Source organism: Triplophysa rosa, linkage group LG3 (assembly GCF_024868665.1).
Source record: "Triplophysa rosa linkage group LG3, Trosa_1v2, whole genome shotgun sequence".
NCBI classification, from domain to species: domain Eukaryota; kingdom Metazoa; phylum Chordata; class Actinopteri; order Cypriniformes; family Nemacheilidae; genus Triplophysa; species Triplophysa rosa.
The window spans coordinates 13,871,637-13,890,706 of NC_079892.1; the positions used below are offsets into that span (position 1 = coordinate 13,871,637).

General features: G+C 38.6%; 2 protein-coding genes across 2 annotated transcripts; one reads left to right on the plus strand and one right to left on the minus strand.

Annotated features, from left to right (window-relative positions):
* The first annotated feature begins 279 nt into the window (after positions 1–279).
* On the plus strand, positions 280–3,425 carry LOC130552089 (cholesterol side-chain cleavage enzyme, mitochondrial-like). The gene is made up of 9 exons (XM_057330181.1): positions 280–576; positions 882–1,037; positions 1,112–1,311; positions 1,658–1,861; positions 1,992–2,152; positions 2,239–2,405; positions 2,481–2,559; positions 2,663–2,854; positions 3,282–3,425. The coding sequence occupies exons 1-9, from the start codon at positions 305–307 to the stop codon at positions 3,402–3,404; spliced, it is 1,554 nt and encodes a 517-aa protein (XP_057186164.1). The 5' UTR covers positions 280–304; the 3' UTR covers positions 3,405–3,425.
* Positions 3,426–3,867: 442 nt separating this feature from the next.
* ccdc33 (coiled-coil domain containing 33) lies at positions 3,868–19,070 on the minus strand. The gene is made up of 11 exons (XM_057330180.1): positions 18,738–19,070; positions 17,965–18,134; positions 17,802–17,865; positions 14,104–14,299; positions 13,258–13,346; positions 10,621–10,752; positions 10,267–10,348; positions 4,774–4,895; positions 4,587–4,676; positions 4,087–4,203; positions 3,868–3,965 (listed from the first exon to the last, which is right to left on the minus strand). Exons 1-11 carry the CDS (start codon positions 18,765–18,767, stop codon positions 3,903–3,905), a joined length of 1,155 nt encoding a protein of 384 aa, XP_057186163.1. The 5' UTR covers positions 18,768–19,070; the 3' UTR covers positions 3,868–3,902.

Here is a 19,070-nt window from a genome sequence, read left to right on the forward strand (position 1 = left end):
TGTTGATTGGATTAAGTTTGCTACATAGCCTCCATGCATTGTTTAAAGTTGTCACATAAGTGCTTTTGTTCTCCATTTGAAGGGACTGCCCCCTAAAATGGCTATAAATTCAATGTATCTTCTAATGTAAGTCAGACTTGATGACTGCAGCGCCCGAGCAGCATGCTCTGATTTGAAGACTCATCTGCAATACAGACTACTGCTCAAGTAAATCCAAGTCTCCTGATCTTCGCTGGAAAAAAGTTCACGATACCAGCTTTCCATTAGACAGAGAGCAGATAGAGGTAGTGAGTGAGTGTGTGTGATGGCGAGGTGGAGTCTGAGTGGCCGTTCGGTTCAGTTTCTGTCCACACTGAAGGAACTGCCACAGGCGAGAAGCAATCACACAGGAAGTGTACCTGCTGTTAAAGAATCACTGTATCCCAGGGACAACTCAACAGTTCGGCCGTTCAATGAGATACCTGGGCTATGGAAGAACAGTCTGGCAAATCTCTATACGTTCTGGAGAATGGATGGATTCAGGAATATTCATCGGATTATGGTGCACAATTTCAATACGTTCGGTCCTATTTACAGGTAAAATATCATTGCATATATATATATGTGCATGTGTTATAAGTTTAGGGAATTTTAAACCCTGATATTAATTCTAAGAAAAAATTCTACAGTAAATTAAATGTTTTTACTATATGATTAGTTATAAAATATTTCCTTGGCTAAAAATAACTCTCAGTGAGTGCATGCATATGATAATAATCACCAATCTACATGGACCCTGCATCTTCAGTGTAGTTGAATTATTCAAAAAATTATACAATGATGCAAGACATAATGGTTTTCTAGACCCAATGAGTTAACCACGGACATTCTTTATCAAACAGGGAAAAAATTGGAAACCATGAAAGTGTGAACATCATCAGACCTGAAGATGCTGCTATCTTGTTCAAAGCCGAGGGTCATTATCCCAAAAGACTCAGGGTGGAAGCCTGGACCTCCTACAGGGACTACAGGAACCGCAAATACGGTGTACTTCTCAAGTAAGCAACTTCTGTCCATAAATGCTTTTCTGTTTACTGAAATGCTCTTTAACACATTGATCTGTTCCTCACAGAGATGGCGAGGACTGGAAACATAATAGGATCATTCTAAACCGGGAAGTCATTTCACCAAAAGTTCAGGGCAACTTTGTGCCTCTGCTGGATGAAGTCGGTCAGGATTTTGTGGCTCGTGTTTATAAGAAGATTGAGAGGAGTGGAAAAAATGAATGGACCACAGATCTATCTCACGAGCTCTTCAAATATGCGCTTGAATGTAAGCTTTTAGACTTTTACTGTTTTTAAATTATTGTAAATATAATGACACTGACATTTACATTACTACAGCGGCATTATATATGACATCCTCTTTTGTTATTGATGTATTTTATATTATCACAATGAACAGATTATTTAAATATTTTATATACTTCTATATAATCCAATTGACTTTAACGCTATGAATATTTTAACAATGCCTTTTAAACACAAACAAAGGGCATTTTTATTTCATTGACTTATGTTCACAAATTCATAAGTGTATTTTAAGAATTTCGTTTAATTTAAGTATTAATTTGATAAATGTAAATCGAACATCATCCATTTCTGTCTGTTTCTGTCAGCTGTGAGTGTTGTGTTGTACGGCGAGCGCATGGGTCTACTGTTGGACTACATTGATCCAGACGCCCAGCACTTCATTGACTGTATCACCCTCATGTTCAAGACCACCTCCCCAATGCTATACCTTCCCCCGGCTCTGCTCCGTTGCCTGGGGGCCAAAATCTGGAAGGACCACATAGATGCTTGGGACGGAATCTTTAACCAGGGTATAACAGCATTAGATTTGTACAGAATTCCCACACCATTTATTTTAACAGAGAAATACAGTATCTGTGAAGTGCCCATTATTGGAATACGCAGTGATTGACCGTATCTCTGATTTCTTTGATAAAACAGCGGACATATGCATCCAGAATATCTACAGGCAGCTGAGGAAAGCTCCTGAAGCCGATGGGAAGTACCCGGGCGTGCTGGCCAGCCTTCTAATGCTAGACAAGTTGTCCATCGAGGACATCAAAGCAAGCATCACAGAGCTGATGGCTGGAGGGGTGGATACTGTATGCTAAATCATCAATCACCAATATTTTCATAACAACTGTAAGCTGATATTTGGGAGTAATTCTAAGACCTGTGTGTGTTTCAGACATCTATTACACTGCTGTGGACGCTCTATGAGTTGGCTCGTCACCCAGACCTGCAGGAGGAGATCCGAGCGGAGATCTTGGCTGCTCGTGTGGCCTCTAAGGGAGACATGGTGCAGATGCTCAAGATGGTTCCTTTGCTTAAAGGAGCCCTGAAGGAAACTCTGAGGTAATTAATCACTTTATTTAATATTTTAATAGTTTAATTGTTGAAAAAGATCATTTACACAACTTTTTTTTTAAGGTTACATCCTGTTGCAGTAAGCCTACAAAGATACATCACTGAGGATATTGTCATTCAGAATTACCACATCCCAGCTGGGGTGAGTTTGAGCCCATCACTGATGACTACACTGATACTTTACATTTTATATTTTACATTGTTTTTTATTTTTGGGCTGTTTGCATGTGTTCTGTCCCAATCAGACATTAGTACAGCTGGGTCTCTACGCTATGGGTCGTGATCATCGGGTTTTCACACATCCGGATCAGTACCGGCCCTCTCGCTGGCTCAGAAGTGAAAACCGCTACTTTAGGAGTCTGGGATTTGGGTTTGGCCCACGCCAGTGCCTCGGTCGCAGGATCGCTGAAACAGAGATGCAGCTTTTCCTCATTCATGTATGTTTATTTTGATCTCTTTGAAACCATCAATTCACAATGTATTGGTGTTATTAAACCTAGATTATCTACCTAATTTTTTACCTAAAGTTTTGATCATTTCGAAGTTTTGAAAATTGATAGGCTGATAGATGATATGGTAGGGAACAGCCTATGACATCACCATTTTATAGGAATTTCCATTGAATGCATTGAGAAAAGAAACCTGCTCCAGTCTCTCATGGTGTCCCCCAAGGTTCAGTTCTCTGCCCTTTTCTTTTTCTGATTTGTTGCCTCTTTGGCAGATCATTTTGAAGCATCTTGTGTCTTAAGTTTATTGCTTTACCAGTGATACCAAATATGTATCTGTTTCAGCACAATGTTTCCATACCAGTATCCGATTAGTCACTAGATTTGATCTTCTTTGCTCTCTTTTGTATGTGTGCAGATGCTGGAGAACTTTAGGTTTGAGAAGCAGAGACAGGTAGAGGTGAGGAACACGTTTGAGTTGATCATTATCCCTGAGAAGCCCATCATGCTAACAGTCAAACCACTGCACAGAAACACATAGCACAACTGCAAACAGGACATGACATCACTGGAACGCTGACCTTTGGGGACAGCAAACAGTCTAACTCTGAGATACACGATCAGTAAAAATTTGGACTGAATTTATTAATTTTATTATGATACTGTCCATTTGATCTCAAGACCTGTAATCAAAATTCCTTTTGGAGACCAATTTATTTCTGAAACCAAAATCTGTACTTGGAATGGACACTTAAGGAAAATGAGTTAAAAATACTAAATACAGCAATACCATTATTGTAAATCTGAAAACCATTATAAAAATGAGCAGGGGAGTCCAATATTTTGATTAGTACAGTATATTACTGTATGTGTCCTTTTCTAACTTAGTAAATTAAGTTTTTTAATAAAGGTGGGTAAAAAATTCCTGAAATTAAGATAGCATCGATGTATAAATACATGAGATATTTATTCATAGAAAAATACACATATTTTCTATAAAAATAGCTTTTGAATAGTCATTCAGTCAAGAGGTTTGTGGTCACTTCAGAGGGTCCAGCTGTCCATGTCGAACCCGCCCCAACACAGAATCAGTCACACTTTTCTATTAGACCATTACAAAAGAATTACCTTTACTCTAGATTATGCAATTATTGTATTGTATTCTATGTAATGTATTTATGAACTGTGTCAAACATGTACAAAAATATGCTTACATTACTCACCACAGGCAGGTCATGAAGAATCATAGTTGATGTTCTAGCAAATCCATGTTCATATTCACTTAGTCTAGTCAACATGTCTTGTTTCTCTTTACCCCATCGTCTAGAGTTCTCTTTCAGCTGAAACAAACATACACAAATAAACAAACACGACCACAGGATAAGCATATTCTTACCATTGGTTCTACAAACAAACAGATGCTTTTGAGGTTGCGCTGAATATATTTTAAGTGACGTTCATGCTACAGCATGGTATGGTGCTACTATTTTCTGGAATGCTTGATTCTGATTGGTCAGTAACAGCACTCAGTAGTAAGATATTTCTTAAACGTGACAGTATATTGACTGCTCATCAAAGCTGTGCTCGTGTCCTGTCTGTCTGTGGTTTCTATAAATAAAGCTAATAAAATCAATTAAGCTTGAATATTTCTTGTCAGTGTGTTATATACAATATTTTACACTAAGATAATATGTCTGTCTTCTGACACCATTAAAGAGCAAACCTGTTGTTCCAGTGTCTGGATTCGACCCTCAGCTCTCGCCAGCTGTGTTAATAACTCCAGTTTCTCACTGTCTGAGAAAGACTGATGGGACTGAGACAAAAACACGTGAATTAAAACCATTAGTTAGTACTGTTCAGTCAGAATGACTGTTTCAAGTACACAGTTTAGAGTCATGAATGATGTTTACCTGTACAGGCTGTTGAATGATGACTGGAAAGGGTCGAGTATGCAGTCTGTTCAGTTCTTCTCTAAGTCGAGAGTTTTCTGTTGCAAGCACAGTCTCAATCTCTCTCATCTTGTGCTCTTCATCTGTACAAACACAGCACATCTACATTACTGTTCCTGCGTTACTACGGTATATTAACTATGTGGTATAGGCCGGATTCAAACCTGTATATCCCACATGAGCGCCAGTAAGCTAACCACTGTCATGACTGTAAGATCATGTCTCTCACAATTAAAGAGAGAAGCAGTTTAGCAGCAGAAGTCAACAGAAGCGCGTAAGTGTATTGATTCTTGTCTTATTGAGTTTAACACAGTGTCTTTGCTAGGAAACGTTGCTTTGTTTACTACCGCTGTGTCACGTGTTGAAGTCGCGTTTGTTCTCGTGTAGTCTTGTGCTGGTTTCGCTTGTTTATTGTGGGATGTTGTGAGGCGTGTCCTGCTGAATGCAATTGCATGATTCAGATGGGTATTTAAGTGTGATTTACCACCGTGGCAGCGGTCACGGCAGCCTCAATCGTGTGCAGCCCTCATCGCGTGTCATCAAGTCTGAAGAGTGTATAGACCATCGACTCTACCTGCTTGACTCCACTGAGCATGGACACCGACAAGGCACTTGAGTACTGCACTTCAGTATTAACTTTTTGCACTTCTATTTATTCTTCTTTTTATTTGTCTTGTACATTCCGTATTCTCTGCTTTTGACTATGTTTTTTCAAATCCCTACAACTCGTAAATCACCGGTATCATGTAGAAGGCAACGCAATGCTAATAATCTGCGCACTCTTTCAGTATCCACAACTACCTCAATTACGTTTCCCATTGGTTTATGGAACTGTCAATCTGCTGTAAACAAAGCAGATTTCATCACAGCTATTGCGAAACATTCTGTTCTTTCTCTTTTAGCACTTACTGAAACCTGGATCAACCCAGAGGACAGTGCCACACTGGCTGCCCTCTCTAATAACTACACTTTCACCCACAGCCCACGCATATCAGGGAGGGATGGAGGAACCGGTCTACTTATCCCTAACGACTGGAAATTCAAACAGCTGGCACCCTCATGTGATAACATCTCCTTTGAGTCACATGCGGTTACTGTCATCCACCTGATTAAACTCATGTTGTAGTTATCTATCGTCCCCCAGGTCAGCTTGGACATTTCTTGGAGGAGTTGGATGCACTTCTGTCATCCTTCCCTGAGGAACTAGGTACTGGTGGTACTTGGAGACTTCAACATCCACCTTGACAAACCACAGGCTGCCAACTTCAACAACCTGACTGCGTCGTTTGACCACAAGCGAGTTCCCACTTCCGCAACCCATAAGTCTGGTAATCAACTAGATCTTGGTTCTACACACGCTACTGCTCCACTCATCACTCTCAGGTCACCCCGCTGCTCACGTCTGATCATTTCCTCATCACTCTTGATCTCGACCTAACTTCTCCAGACACTACAAATGCTTCCCTACTGGTCACATTCCGGTGCAACCTATGAACACTCTCTCCCTCCTGCTTATCCTCTGCGGTCTCCGCCACGCTCCCTCCCTCTGAACAGCTCTCTCTGTTGAATACTAACAGTGCCACCCACACTCTTTGCTCCACACTAACTTTCTGCTTAGACAGCTTATGCCCTCTTACTTCTAGGCCAGCCCGTGCATCCCCTTCTGCCCCCTGGCTATCTGATGTTCTTCGTGAGCATCGCGCCACGCTCAGGTCTGCTGAGAGAAAGTGGCGCAAATCTAAAGAACCCACTGACCTCTGTCTCTATGAGTCTCTCCTCTCTTCTTTCTCTGCTGATGTCTCCTCTGTGAAAACTCAGTACTACCACGCTAAAATCAACAACTCGCCTGACTCTCGTACTCTCTTTAAAACCTTCCCTGCTCTTCTTTACCCGCCTGCCCCCTCACCTCCATCGGACTTAACAGCTGATGACTTTGAGTCTTTCTTCGTAAAGAAAACGACCACCATCAGCAGTCAGTTCTCTGCGCCGCCACGTCTTGAACATGCCCAAACCCCCGACACATGCTCGCTCCCCTCTTTCTCTCTCTTATCTGAAGATGACGTTTCCAAGGTCAGTTCTTCCAACCACCCGACTACCTGGCCGCTAGATCCCATCCCCACCCATCTCCTCCAGGCCATGTCTCCATCAGTTGTTCCTGCTCTGACCCATGTTATCAACTCGTCTCTCACCACTGGTACATTTCCCACAGTCTTCAAAGAGGCAGGTATTACAACGCTGCTGAAGAAACCCACTCTTAATCCTGCACTGTTAGATAATTACAGACCGGTATCTCTCCTTCCCTTCATTGCCAAAACTCTTGAAAGGGTGATATGTAACAAGCTCTCATCCTTTCTCACGCAGAACAACCTCCTGGACAGCAACCAGTCTGGTTTCAAGAGCAGTCATTCCACCGAGACTGCACTGCTCTCGGTCATTGAAGCCCTGAGACTGGCAAGAGCAGCCTCTAACTCGTCTGTAATCATCCTAATGGATCTATCTGCTGCCTTTGACACCGTTAACCACCACATCCTGATGAGGGGTGCCTCAGGGCTCACTGCTTGGACCGTTGCTCTTTTCTGTATACTGTACATGACATCCCTAGGTTCTATCATTCAGAAACATGGCTTTTCCTATCACTGCTATGCGGATGATACACAACTCCACCTGTCTTTTCAGCCTGACGATCCGACTGTTTCTGCACGCATCTCAGCATGCCTGAGTGACATTTCACTCTGGATGAAGGACCACCACCTGCAGCTGAACCTTCCAAAAACAGAACTGCTTGTAATCCCGGCCGACCCAAAGATTCATCACAACCTCTCCATTCAACAAGGCTCATCGACCATTACACCTTCCAGAATGGCCAGAAACCTGGGTAATCGATGATCAGCTTAACTTAACGGATCATGTTGCCAGCACCACCCGATTCATCCTCTACAACATTAGGAAGTCCTAGTCCAGGCTCTTGTCCTGTCTAGACTGGACTATTGCAATGCGCTACTGGTTGGACTTCCAGCCTGCACAATCAAACCTCTACAGATGATCCAGAATGCAGCGGCAAGAGTGGTCTTCAATGAACTGAAGAGAGCACACATCACTCCTCTCTTCATTAAGTTACATTGGCTCCCTATAGTTGCTCGCATCAAATTCAAAGCTCTGCTCTTTGCCTACAAGACCACCACTGGTTCGGCACCCCCATATCTTCACTTGCTAATACAAACGTATGTACCCGCCAGATACGCTCTGCAAACGAACAACGTCTTGTAGTGCCATCCTAAAAAGGGAAAAAATCATTCTCACGTCCTTCTCTGGACCTGTTTCACATTTGTGGAATGATCTGCCCGCTGCTACAAGATCAGCAGATTCTGTGGCCATCTTTAAGAATCGGCTGAATACACATCTCTGCCATCAGCACCTGACCGATAAGTTCTGACTTCTATCTCTTTTCTACTCTTTCTATCCTTTAAAAAAAAACTTATATATATATAAGTTTTAAGGCTATATATATATATATAAGGCTATATGAGACCGGTTTTACTGCACTTATGCTTTTTTGTTGTCCTTATGTTGTGCCAATTGCTTCCGTTGTTTACCTCATTTGTAAGTCACTTTGGATAAAAGCTAAATGTAAATGTAAATGTATAGAGATATTAACTTAAATGAATTCAATACAATTTCAGTCGCTTACAACAAATGTGCTATTAGTATACTTAATATTTTTAAATTAAGAACAAGAACTTCCCAGAAATATACTTTATTTACTTAATAATTACACTTAATTACACAGGATCTAAACTGACTATTAAATTATAAAAGAAGTATACTAAGAATACTTGATTTGATTTGTCATGCACACTGTTATATAGGTATACAATTTATATCAAATGCAAATCTGGTCAACTCTGTAGACTGTGCAAACTATTAAAGATATAAAACTAAATTAAAGACTATAAAGGAAAAGTATAAAATAGATCTCTAAGTATCAATAAAACTAAAATATACAAACAAAATATTATATAAGGCTATGGTATACACAAGAATAAAACATAAAGGGGAGGTTTCCCAGACAGGCCTTAAGACTAGGCCCAGACTAACTTAAATGTTAGAGGTGTCTTGATCGACAACAACATACAATGACATATCTTAAAATATCAGTGCGATTGTTTTGTCTTAAGATGCACACCAGTGAGGTTTTTTGTAAAGTATGATTTTAAAAACGACCAATTTAACTAAGGCCTAGTCCTGGTTAAAGATAATCCCTGTCCGCGAACTGCCCCAAAATGTGGAATATTCTAAAGTACTCACAACAAGAAAAGAAAAAAAATCACAAACAGATGGCTTATAGCTGTTTATTATTTTGAATAACTACTCTCAGAGTATACTTCAAAGTTTACTTTCATAAACTAGACAAAGTATTACATACTCTTTTATTTCTTTTTTTGTTTTTTTATTTAGCCTAGTTGTGCAAGCACTGTCGAGCTTGTAGAAATGCAGCAGTAGTGCCAGAGGAGAACTGGTTCCCCGGCTGGGCCTGGGTTCTCCCGAGGTACTTTTTCTCCACTGGAGTTTTGGGTTCCTCGCCACTGTTTACACTGGCTGCACTCGTTTTGCTTGCTGGGGGGCTGCTGACACCAGCTTTAGAATTTTGTACTTGTTAATATTATTCTTAAATGTAACATTTTGCATGAATTATTATTACCCCATTGAGAAATTTTAATTGTCTGCATAATATATTACCTGTGTTTCTCTTCTTTTATCTTCTCGATCGCTCTTCTGTGTGTGTGTTTGGTGTGCGTTATTTTGTGTGTCAGTACGTGTATGATATTTAATGTATTGCTTATAGTTAACATGTTTTCACGTACAGCTGCTTTGTATCAATGAAAATTGTAAAAAGAGCTATATAAATAAAAGTTGAGTTGAGATTAAACAAGTATTATAAACTATCAGTATAACAACTTTCACTTGTAGTTGTAGTTGTTGTGTATTCAGTTTACTGTTACACTTATGGGGCTTAAGCCTAGTCCTAGACTAATTTAAATGTTAGAGGTGTCTTGATCGAAAACAACTTAACTTAAAATATATCAGTGCAATTGTTTTGTCTCAAAATGCAGGCCAGTAATGTTTTTTTGTAAAGTATGTTTTTTATCCTAATATCCTAATTTAACTAAAGCCTGGTCCTGATTTAAGATAATCCGGGAAACATGCCCCCAAGTACACTTAAAAGTATAGTTTTATAAACTAAAAGGTGAGTCCAATTTAGTCAGAAGATACTTGTACACTTAAAAGTATACCACTAGTACATAGGTAAGGTTTAAGTTTTTAATTCTTTATTTACTAAATATACTAATATCTAAGTAAACCTAATAAAAGTAACCTTAAGTATACATATTTTCAAGCGGTGTGCAGTGAACTGTAAGCATGTGTGATTTCATTCGGCCTGTGAAAGAGACCCACCTTTACGTTTCTTCTTGTCTGGATTCTCTTGATTTCTCTCCCTTAACTTTGCATCCAATATTTTCTCCATCTTCTCAATGACCTGCTCAGTGAATTAACACAACACACACATTAACTGGACATACTTAATTTACTCATTCATGAGACAAAAACCCTAAATGATCCTCAGTACATATACCAATTCATTCAATTATAGTTATAACATAAGGTGATAAACCTTTTATTAAAGAATTATAACATCAAGACCAAAACATACTGTGCAGGTTGTGATCCAAACTTTATTTGGGGTTGTGTTTAAAAATGAGACCAAATGATACATGACATTAAAATTGCAGTAGATTAGCAACTAGATACCTTGTCCTGTTGGTGAACTGTCTCCTGCAGTGCAGTTATCTTGCTGCTACGGGCCTGATATTTCTTTAACACGGCCTGTTGCTGCTGATGGGCCCTTTGCAACTGGATAAACTCTTTCTCAGCGTCGTTCTTCTGGAATAAACAAAGTAAAGAACTCAAAAGTCCATACACATTTGTTAAAGGTACAGTGCGGGATGTTTTGTATGATCTATTAACAGAAATGCAATATAACATACAAAACTGTGTCTTTAGATGTGTATAAAAACCTTACGTAATGAAAAGTTATGTTTTTATTACCTTAGAATAAACCAGTTGTATTTACATAGGGAGCGGGCCTATCTACATCGAATTTGTTATGTTGCGCAGCCATGTTTTGTACAGTAAGCTCTAACGGACAAACAGCTCTACAGAGCGCGTTTCCTATATGTTGGTCTTCGTGTGTGTTTTTAGACGCAGCTAAAGTGTGTGTGTTTCTAGACGCATCACTGAGTTGAAGACGCACAAAGTAGTAAGTCTAGTACGGAGAGGAGGAGGAGTAGTCGTCGTCTAGCTGAAGCAATTGATTGTTCTGTCTTAGAAGTTTTGATAAAATGGAGGACCATGCGTATTGTGCACAAGAGCCGACAGAGCGTGAATCTCCGTCGTCAAAGAAGTGCAAACGTGATGCTGCCAGATGAATTAGAGACAAACGGCGGCAGAAATCCAGGATAAACATCGCTGTATCTATTACCAGATGGAAGGCACTGTTGAAAGACAAATGTTTTCAAGGCGACGCCGAAGTTGCCTGTTTTCTGCTAGACTGGTAAGATAATTCAACATTTTCAATGTTTCCACTTTTTCAATGTTTACCAAACAACTGTTTTGTTGAAACGGTAATGTTAGCATTTTATACAAATGGCCATATAACCTCCTAATATTAATGTTTTTCCGTCCCTGCGGTACGTACTCCGGTTGTTCCTGACTTTACAAAGGGGGAGACAAACTTCTACTAACTTACACCTAACTGCCTATGTCGCTGTCAGATCAAACGCTTTGAACAGCGTTGCTATTTATGATTAGCTAACTTTAGTTACTTCACTACTCTCAGCGTGTACTAGATAGCACGCAAGAAATATATCTAATTATAGAATTGTAACAGTAACTTTCACAATAGAATACATGTTAAATGATTAATTACGTTAATATATTGCCTTACCTGCTTGTATCACTACTATCCGCTGTCTCAATAGACGACATGTTTTTTTACTGTTGCGGCCTCCGTCGTAATTCGAAAGGGAGGGGTGGGCAAATGACTCAGAGATTCGTTGCAAAACTATAATACAAAGCTAGTGGCCGCTGATTTTCAAGAACTGCGCCTTTAAAGCAGCAATGTGGAGATTTTAGTGCATCTAGTGGTGAGGTTGCAAATTGCAACCAATGGCTAACTTCAGCCGTGAAATCAATGAAATATACTGAAGAAACTCAAATATTTCTATTAGAAATCACCAAAAAATAAGTGTATATTAAAATTTGCTAATTAAATACTTTTTAATTTATTTAATAAACTTAAATAATATATGTAGAGAAATGAACTGTTGGATTTTTAATCACTTTTAATATGTGATTTTAAAAGATTTTATTAAGTTAATATAGCTGTTTATTTCTGTGATATTTACTGAGCCTACATAATGAATTTTTAGAGTGCAATAGATACTGGGAAAAACTACACACAGCACCTTTTAACTTATTTGCCAGGACTGTTTCTGAATCTCTTGCTCATCTGGTAAGGCATAACATATCACGAACATGTGGACTGTTTTTTTAATTATTTTTACATTCATTTTTTAAATTTCCCTCATCTGCATGAAAAGAATAGAATAGAATAGGAGACATAAGAGTGCTGTGCTGAACTGAACATAGACAAATACAATATGAATGCATTTACAATGCACATAAGACATTTTTGTGGAGACCCAAATGAAACATTTACAGCGTGTAAATAAACCCGTCTACCATATGCTTTAAAGTCCCCGTGAACAGGAAGTTGCGATCGTTTTTACTTCCGTATTCTGACACATTTCCGAGTGAAAAGGAATTTCAAAGGAGAAAATTAGTGGCTTGGCTTGCGTTTTTCCCTGCAAATTGATTGGATGTGTAAAAACAGCAGTTGCATTTTGAAATTAAACTGGCAGCAGACTGACAGTTGAAGGGGAGGCGTTAACGGATGCTCCACCCAAGCTGTCTAGTTTACGTCAGTCATTTCAGGGCGGAAGTGCATTTTCACATTTTAACTGAAGATTATGAGGGTACATGGATTTTAAAAAGAGAATGACCCACATTGATAAACTATTTACAATAAACGCTGCAATGTTTCATGAAAAAGTAAGAATGGTCATTTTTAATTTCACTGGGACTTTAAGTGTAAACTCTGTGTTAAGATGCCTGCTTTCCCTGTGCATTTTCATCAATCGGAAACAAACTCAATGACCGGATTCAATCAATGATCTTGAGAGGAAAGCATTAATGCATTTGATAAATCATTTCCTTACTGCCAGCAAACATCACTCGTGTGCCAGTCAATGGAGCCCCTGAGCTTTCAAGAGGAAGTCTGCTGCTTCGATACTAAAGGATTTTCATGCAAGTCTGAGGGAAACACACCTTGATCAACTCATTCTGAAGCTGTTGGATTCTGTCTTTTTGGGAAGTGGCCAGGCTGCTTTCACTGGTCAGCTTGAACTTCAGAGAAGCTACAACAGAAGACACTGATACAGTAAGAGCTAACTGTATATTACCAGCAAACAATTAGGTTAACAGAAAATAGATGTGTTACTAAATAAATAATTAACGATACACTGTAAATACAGCACATAATATAAAGGGATAGTTCCAATCTTGAACAATAAAGTATTTTGAATAGCAAAGGAAAGCTTTTACGTTCAGCATTTACGTTCAATGAATGATGGATTCTAAACTTAGCCGAAAGTGTGAAACTGAAGGCTTTCATAGGACTGCGAAAACATCAACAGTTTGACCGTGACACCGGAGGTATTTTGGGAGAAAACATTCCAGGCGTTATCTAAACACGAAGCATTTCCCGTAGGGAGGAAATTAAAGCCTGCGTTTGCTTTGAAGGCCTTTTGCATGCGTGTGCGTGTGTGAGGGACGCACACTGTCCTTCAGCAGATAAGACAGCGAGTGCTTATCAGATTCCTTTAGTTAAATGAGACGTTTTATCAATCCTCAGCACAGCTACGAGGATATAAAACCTGGGAGGATTAGCAACTTCATTCTGAAATGTGAAAGTCTAAAAATAACTTTCTACACTACGTCATTGCATGTACAACTTCTATCTACAAGACAGTAACAATTATTTTGTTTGAGTTTAAGAACTGCACCATTACCCGTGGTTGGTTCTCAGGTAGCTAATGTTAACCAAAGTGCACAATGAGGACCAAAGCCTTATCTCAGCATGCTTAAACAAGATTACAGTATGAGGAATTATACCGATCCGGTCAGCAATCTCAGCCCTGGTCATGACGTCAACATCAGTGTCATCCAGCAGGGTGCGACCCAGATCCTGATGCAGGGAGAGGTCACGTCTCAGCTGACTGTTCTCAGACTCCAGACTGCTCACCTGAGAACGCAGGACGATGATGTCATCTGCCATCCTGTGCATAGCTGTACGGTAGTTCTCCAGCTCCTGATGGGGAAATACAGACAGTTATAAACATTTTGGCTTCAGTTGTGTTTTTTGAATATGAAACTTAACTTTATTTACATAATATTTTTCAAGTATTATTATTCCATTTGTTTACTCTACTTACAAATTAGAAAATTCAAGGAATAGTTCACCTCCAAAGTCATATTTCTGTCATCATTTACTCACTCTGTTGTCGTTTTAAACCGGTGTGATTATCTTTCTTCTGCAAATCACAAAAGAAGATATTTTGAAAAATGTTAGTAACCAAAAACCGTGTGTCCCTATTGACTTCTGTGTTATGGACACTAAACCAATGCACGTCAATGGGGACCAACGGTTTTTAAAAATATTCTTCTAAATATCTTCTCTGCGGAAGAAAGAAAGTTGGATACAGGTTTAAAACTGACAAAAGGGCATGTAAATAATGACAGCATTTTCATTTTGAAGGAGAACTATCCCTTTAAAAGCATAAATTATTGATATAAAAGATAAAACAATAGCGCTACAAGTAAAATGAAGTGATGTCGAATAGATGTCACTGTACATTTCTATTGAAACATGGTATAACCACGGTACCTTCTGATAGAAACTTAGATAAATCTGTATTTTTTTAACATATTTCACCTTTAACACTTTAGTGTATTAAGAATCTAGTAATGTGCTGAAGTATTAAAAGGTGAAGTAAAACACATTCATGAAATGTAGTGCAGACATGATAATACGCTGTTTAATGTAGGGCAGGAAAATCTTTCCAGTAAAAGAATGAAAATTAAAATGCCTCACTACTTTCTACATGTGCCTTTTTGTAAATGCATTAATAAAATAAACGAAATAAAATGGAATCACTTGATAGCAAAGATAATTGATTTAATGTTAAATCAACAGTGAGAATAACACACTAAGCATTGATTCAACATTAAATCAATTATCGTTACTATCCAAGTTATTACATTTTTATTTTTTATGTCGATTATATCGTTAAATATTTTTTATTTTAATATCAACTATCTATCAAGAAGACACGTCATGTATCATGTCTTTCATTCAAACGCCTCTAATAACACTATTTATTACAACACAACAAAAGAAATTCTCCAGCAGCTCTCCAGTAGTAAAAACATGCTGCCACTAGGGGGCAACAAAGCCCTGTTCATGTTTACTCGGTGTGTCTGCATGGCGCCAAAAACAGTATTAAATCTAAAAGCAGTCTGTTTTCATGCAACATTTGAAATTAACATTGATTTTTCTAAAAATCAAAATGAACATTGGTTTTTAATGTTATGCCTAAATGCTTTTAAAGGGGAAGAGAATGTGTTTGTGTTTAGACAACAGCTTGACTCACTGCAGTACAATATAATCGACCCGAGACCGTAACCGCAGGCGGATACTGAGACCTGAGTGAGATCTGAGTACACAAAGAATGCAAGAATTACTATGAGATCTACCAGGTCAAAGGTGTTTCAATTCCCAGAATCCTTTGCAAAACTATTGGATGTGGATCAAAAAACAGAGACAGGCAGACAGTAGCAGCTATAAATAAACCGGACAGAGCTGGAATCATATCACCGGAGCTAGATTTAAAAAATCTCCAATGTTTTGTTCTATAGGATTGAACAATAAGACCTGTGGCATCAACCTTATGCTAAACAGAGAACCGCCCATGGCCATTATGGGATGTGTCACACTTTCAGGCATCCTTTTGTGCTCTTATGTTAACTGCACGTCACGTGACACGTGAGCGAGGCTTCTTTCATGTGTATCATTTAGGGTCACCGTACGTAGAAAGGGGGTGTGATCTGAGCTGGGAGTGGGCGTCGGCCGTGCAGAAATGGGAGGGGTTGAATGAGAGTCAGATTAGACGATTCCAATCTGGGCCAGTGTGAGTGTGTCTCCCTCGGGTCCTCTGAAAGAAATTGAGCTCTTAATTGAAAGGGCACACATGCAAGGTAAGAATGATGATCAGTGATGAGATGGGACCCCGCGAAGGGGTGGAGATGAGGAGGGGGTCGTCTGAACCCAATGAAAGAGTGAATGGTCCCCGCGGATGGCAGAAAAACGGGGGTGCCTGAGAAGTGGCTCCAAACAATCACATTATAAAAACATGGGTCTCTCTCTCTCTCTCTCTCTCTCTCTCTCTCTCTCTCTCTGTGATGATGAAAGAAGAAAAGCTGATACTGTCTTTTAATTCCTTTCAATAAAAAGCCCTTGTGGCCCATCTCAAGGTGACATGTATGTGTCTACAGTTGTCAATTGTATTCAAAAATAATTGTAACCAGAAATAATCCAACAAGACATCAAACATAAATATTGTTAAAATTCACAATACATTAAAAAAAACAGAGAGAGAGAGAGCATTCGTGTTCTTTCTGCTTTGTCTGTATGTTCGCCTAGATTGTGCCATTATGGGCATCCGCTTTGTTATACAGTATTCTACTATTATTGATTTCAGATTTATCGTCAGACAGCCTCTTCCTGTATGGGAGATTCAAGCTGGTATAAACTTTAATGTGGTTGTCATAGATCGGTCGGCTCACTTCGCATCAGACCCGGCCCTTTAATCACTACCCGTCAGCCAGACTCCCAACGCGACATGAGACAGGGGGGCGTGACAGACACTAAAAAAGCTGCTGCTGACCCAAACCTTCCGTACACCTCCTGACCTTCACAAACACTAGCTACATTTCAGTAATCCTTTTATTCCCTCTGGAAAGTTTATTCCATAAACATTTTATTTTCAAACAATATAATCAAAATAACAATTTGTTGAATTTTATTGTATGTTAATTTTATGAAATAAACAATTTGTTGAATGGGTCGTGTAACTTTGTCATATTTAGGTTAAGCCAACTAACGGTTCTTCTACTGGTAACCCAAAACAATACTGGCTAGACATACTTTTAACTTGCTAGCTAATGTAATTTACTTATTTATTTAGCTTGTTTTGAGAAAAAAAAACATTGCGGGTGTGTACCAAAAGTTACATTTGTCCCACAAAAGAACGCATGCGCAGTAACCAGTGTTGGGTGTAACTAGTTACTAAGTAATTAATTACTGTAATTTAATTTCTTTTCCCTTGAAAATGTAAAGTAAGGGATTACTATATGTTTTCCTGTAATTTAATTACAGTTACTTCTGATTTAATTGACTAAATATACAATAGTGGGATTGACATCGAAATTCAAAGTCTAACTTTGAATCAGTTAATACGAATACTTTATGTAGTTTTATATTATTTGAATGAATTAAAAGAGCCGTTTCATGTCTATCCTTGATTCACTTAACGAATCAAGGTTGATATAGGATAGACGTAGAAGGTAATGAGTAATATGTAAGTAATTCAATCCTTTTTTGAGAGAGTAATTTGCACAGTAATCTAATTACACTATTGAATATGCAATAAGTAACTAGTAATTAATTACTTTTTCAGAGTAACTTACCCAACAATGGCAGTAATGTTTGTTCATGTTGTTGCTTTGAAACCGTCTATAATTGTAATACTCACTTTAGTTTGATGTTCAGCGACGACTTCTGCCTGTGGATCATCTTTTATAACAGGTACAGGGGGACTGAAAAGAAATAATGGACACAAATGAGCAGAGAAAAACTGTGATAACATTATTACTACAACTGAAATTTGTAGAAACCCTTAATGTGTTCATCTTTACCTGTTGTGTGGTGAACGTGGATCAAAAGTTTGGTTGAGCTCGGGGTTTATTTTCTGTCCTCCAGGTTCAGTCCTGGTCTGAGATGTGGGCTGTTTATTGATGTGAAGGTACTCTGATAGAATTTTGGAAATCGCGTCATGTGACGGCAAATCAAATATCTCTTTTTCCAACTGTGGGGAAAAAACAGAGACAAAATAGCATGTTTAATTATATGATTCTAACACAATGCAATGAAAAAAATGAATGCCTCCATCAAATACTGATCCTAAATGACGCAATATCAAACACTGTGTTGTCTGGTACACAAAGTTCAATTTGGTCATTTATTCATTCCCCGTCATGTCATTCAAAACCGGTATGACTCTTTCTTCTGTTGAACACAAAAGAAGATATTTTGTGAAATGTCTCAGTGGTTTTGTGTTCATACGCTGGAAGTCAATGTTGTTTGGTTACCAACGTTATTCAAAATATCACCTGTTGTGTTCTGCAGAAAACAGAAAGTCATACAGGTTTAGGTGAGAAAATACTATGTTTAACATTCTGTTTTTACCCAGTACATCCATTTACAAAGACTCAAACTCTTGATCTTGGTATTGCTACTGCAACATTTCTTTAGTTGAGCTAAATGAGGGCCATTACGTAGCATTTTAATGTTGAGTGTCCACATTACAACAAAGTAAAACTTATATATCATATAATATCAATGTGATGTAAAACTTAACATAAAATGTACAAAAAATAATTTCAATATTAAAGGATCCAGTAGTACTTACAGAGCGTGTCACTGGCCTATGATACTCCATTTTCAGAAATGTACAGCAATATACAACATGTGCACATCGAATCCAAAATTCAGCTCCACTCAGACTTTCATGAGAAGAAACAATGAATAAAGTTCCACTGCCAAACTTAATCAGTCACGGTTGCTAGGTACCAAACTCTCTCCACAACTGGTTTATCGCTACCGTACCACCAGTCCAGCTTGTCCAAAACAAACACTCCCCAGGACCATAATTTCATCTCGATTACAAAATAAACTTTCGTGACATAAGATCTGTTCTGAGATCATACACGAAGCCAGGAGACCACCAGCATCTGTAGACAGC

Excerpts from the sequence above, each read along its gene's own strand:
- LOC130552089 (XM_057330181.1), top strand. The coding sequence starts at position 305 with ATGGCGAGGTGGAGTCTGAGTGGCCGTTCGGTTCAGTTTCTGTCCACA. Across the intron at positions 1,038-1,111 it reads AAATACGGTGTACTTCTCAA|AGATGGCGAGGACTGGAAAC; the intron begins GTAAGCAACTTC and ends TGTTCCTCACAG. Across the intron at positions 2,855-3,281 it reads TGCAGCTTTTCCTCATTCAT|ATGCTGGAGAACTTTAGGTT; the intron begins GTATGTTTATTT and ends GTATGTGTGCAG.
- ccdc33 (XM_057330180.1), bottom strand. The coding sequence starts at position 18,767 with ATGGAGTATCATAGGCCAGTGACACGCTCT. Across the intron at positions 18,135-18,737 it reads ATAGGCCAGTGACACGCTCT|TTGGAAAAAGAGATATTTGA; the intron begins GTAAGTACTACT and ends TTTTCCCCACAG. Across the intron at positions 17,866-17,964 it reads CCACGTTCACCACACAACAG|TCCCCCTGTACCTGTTATAA; the intron begins GTAAAGATGAAC and ends ATTTCTTTTCAG.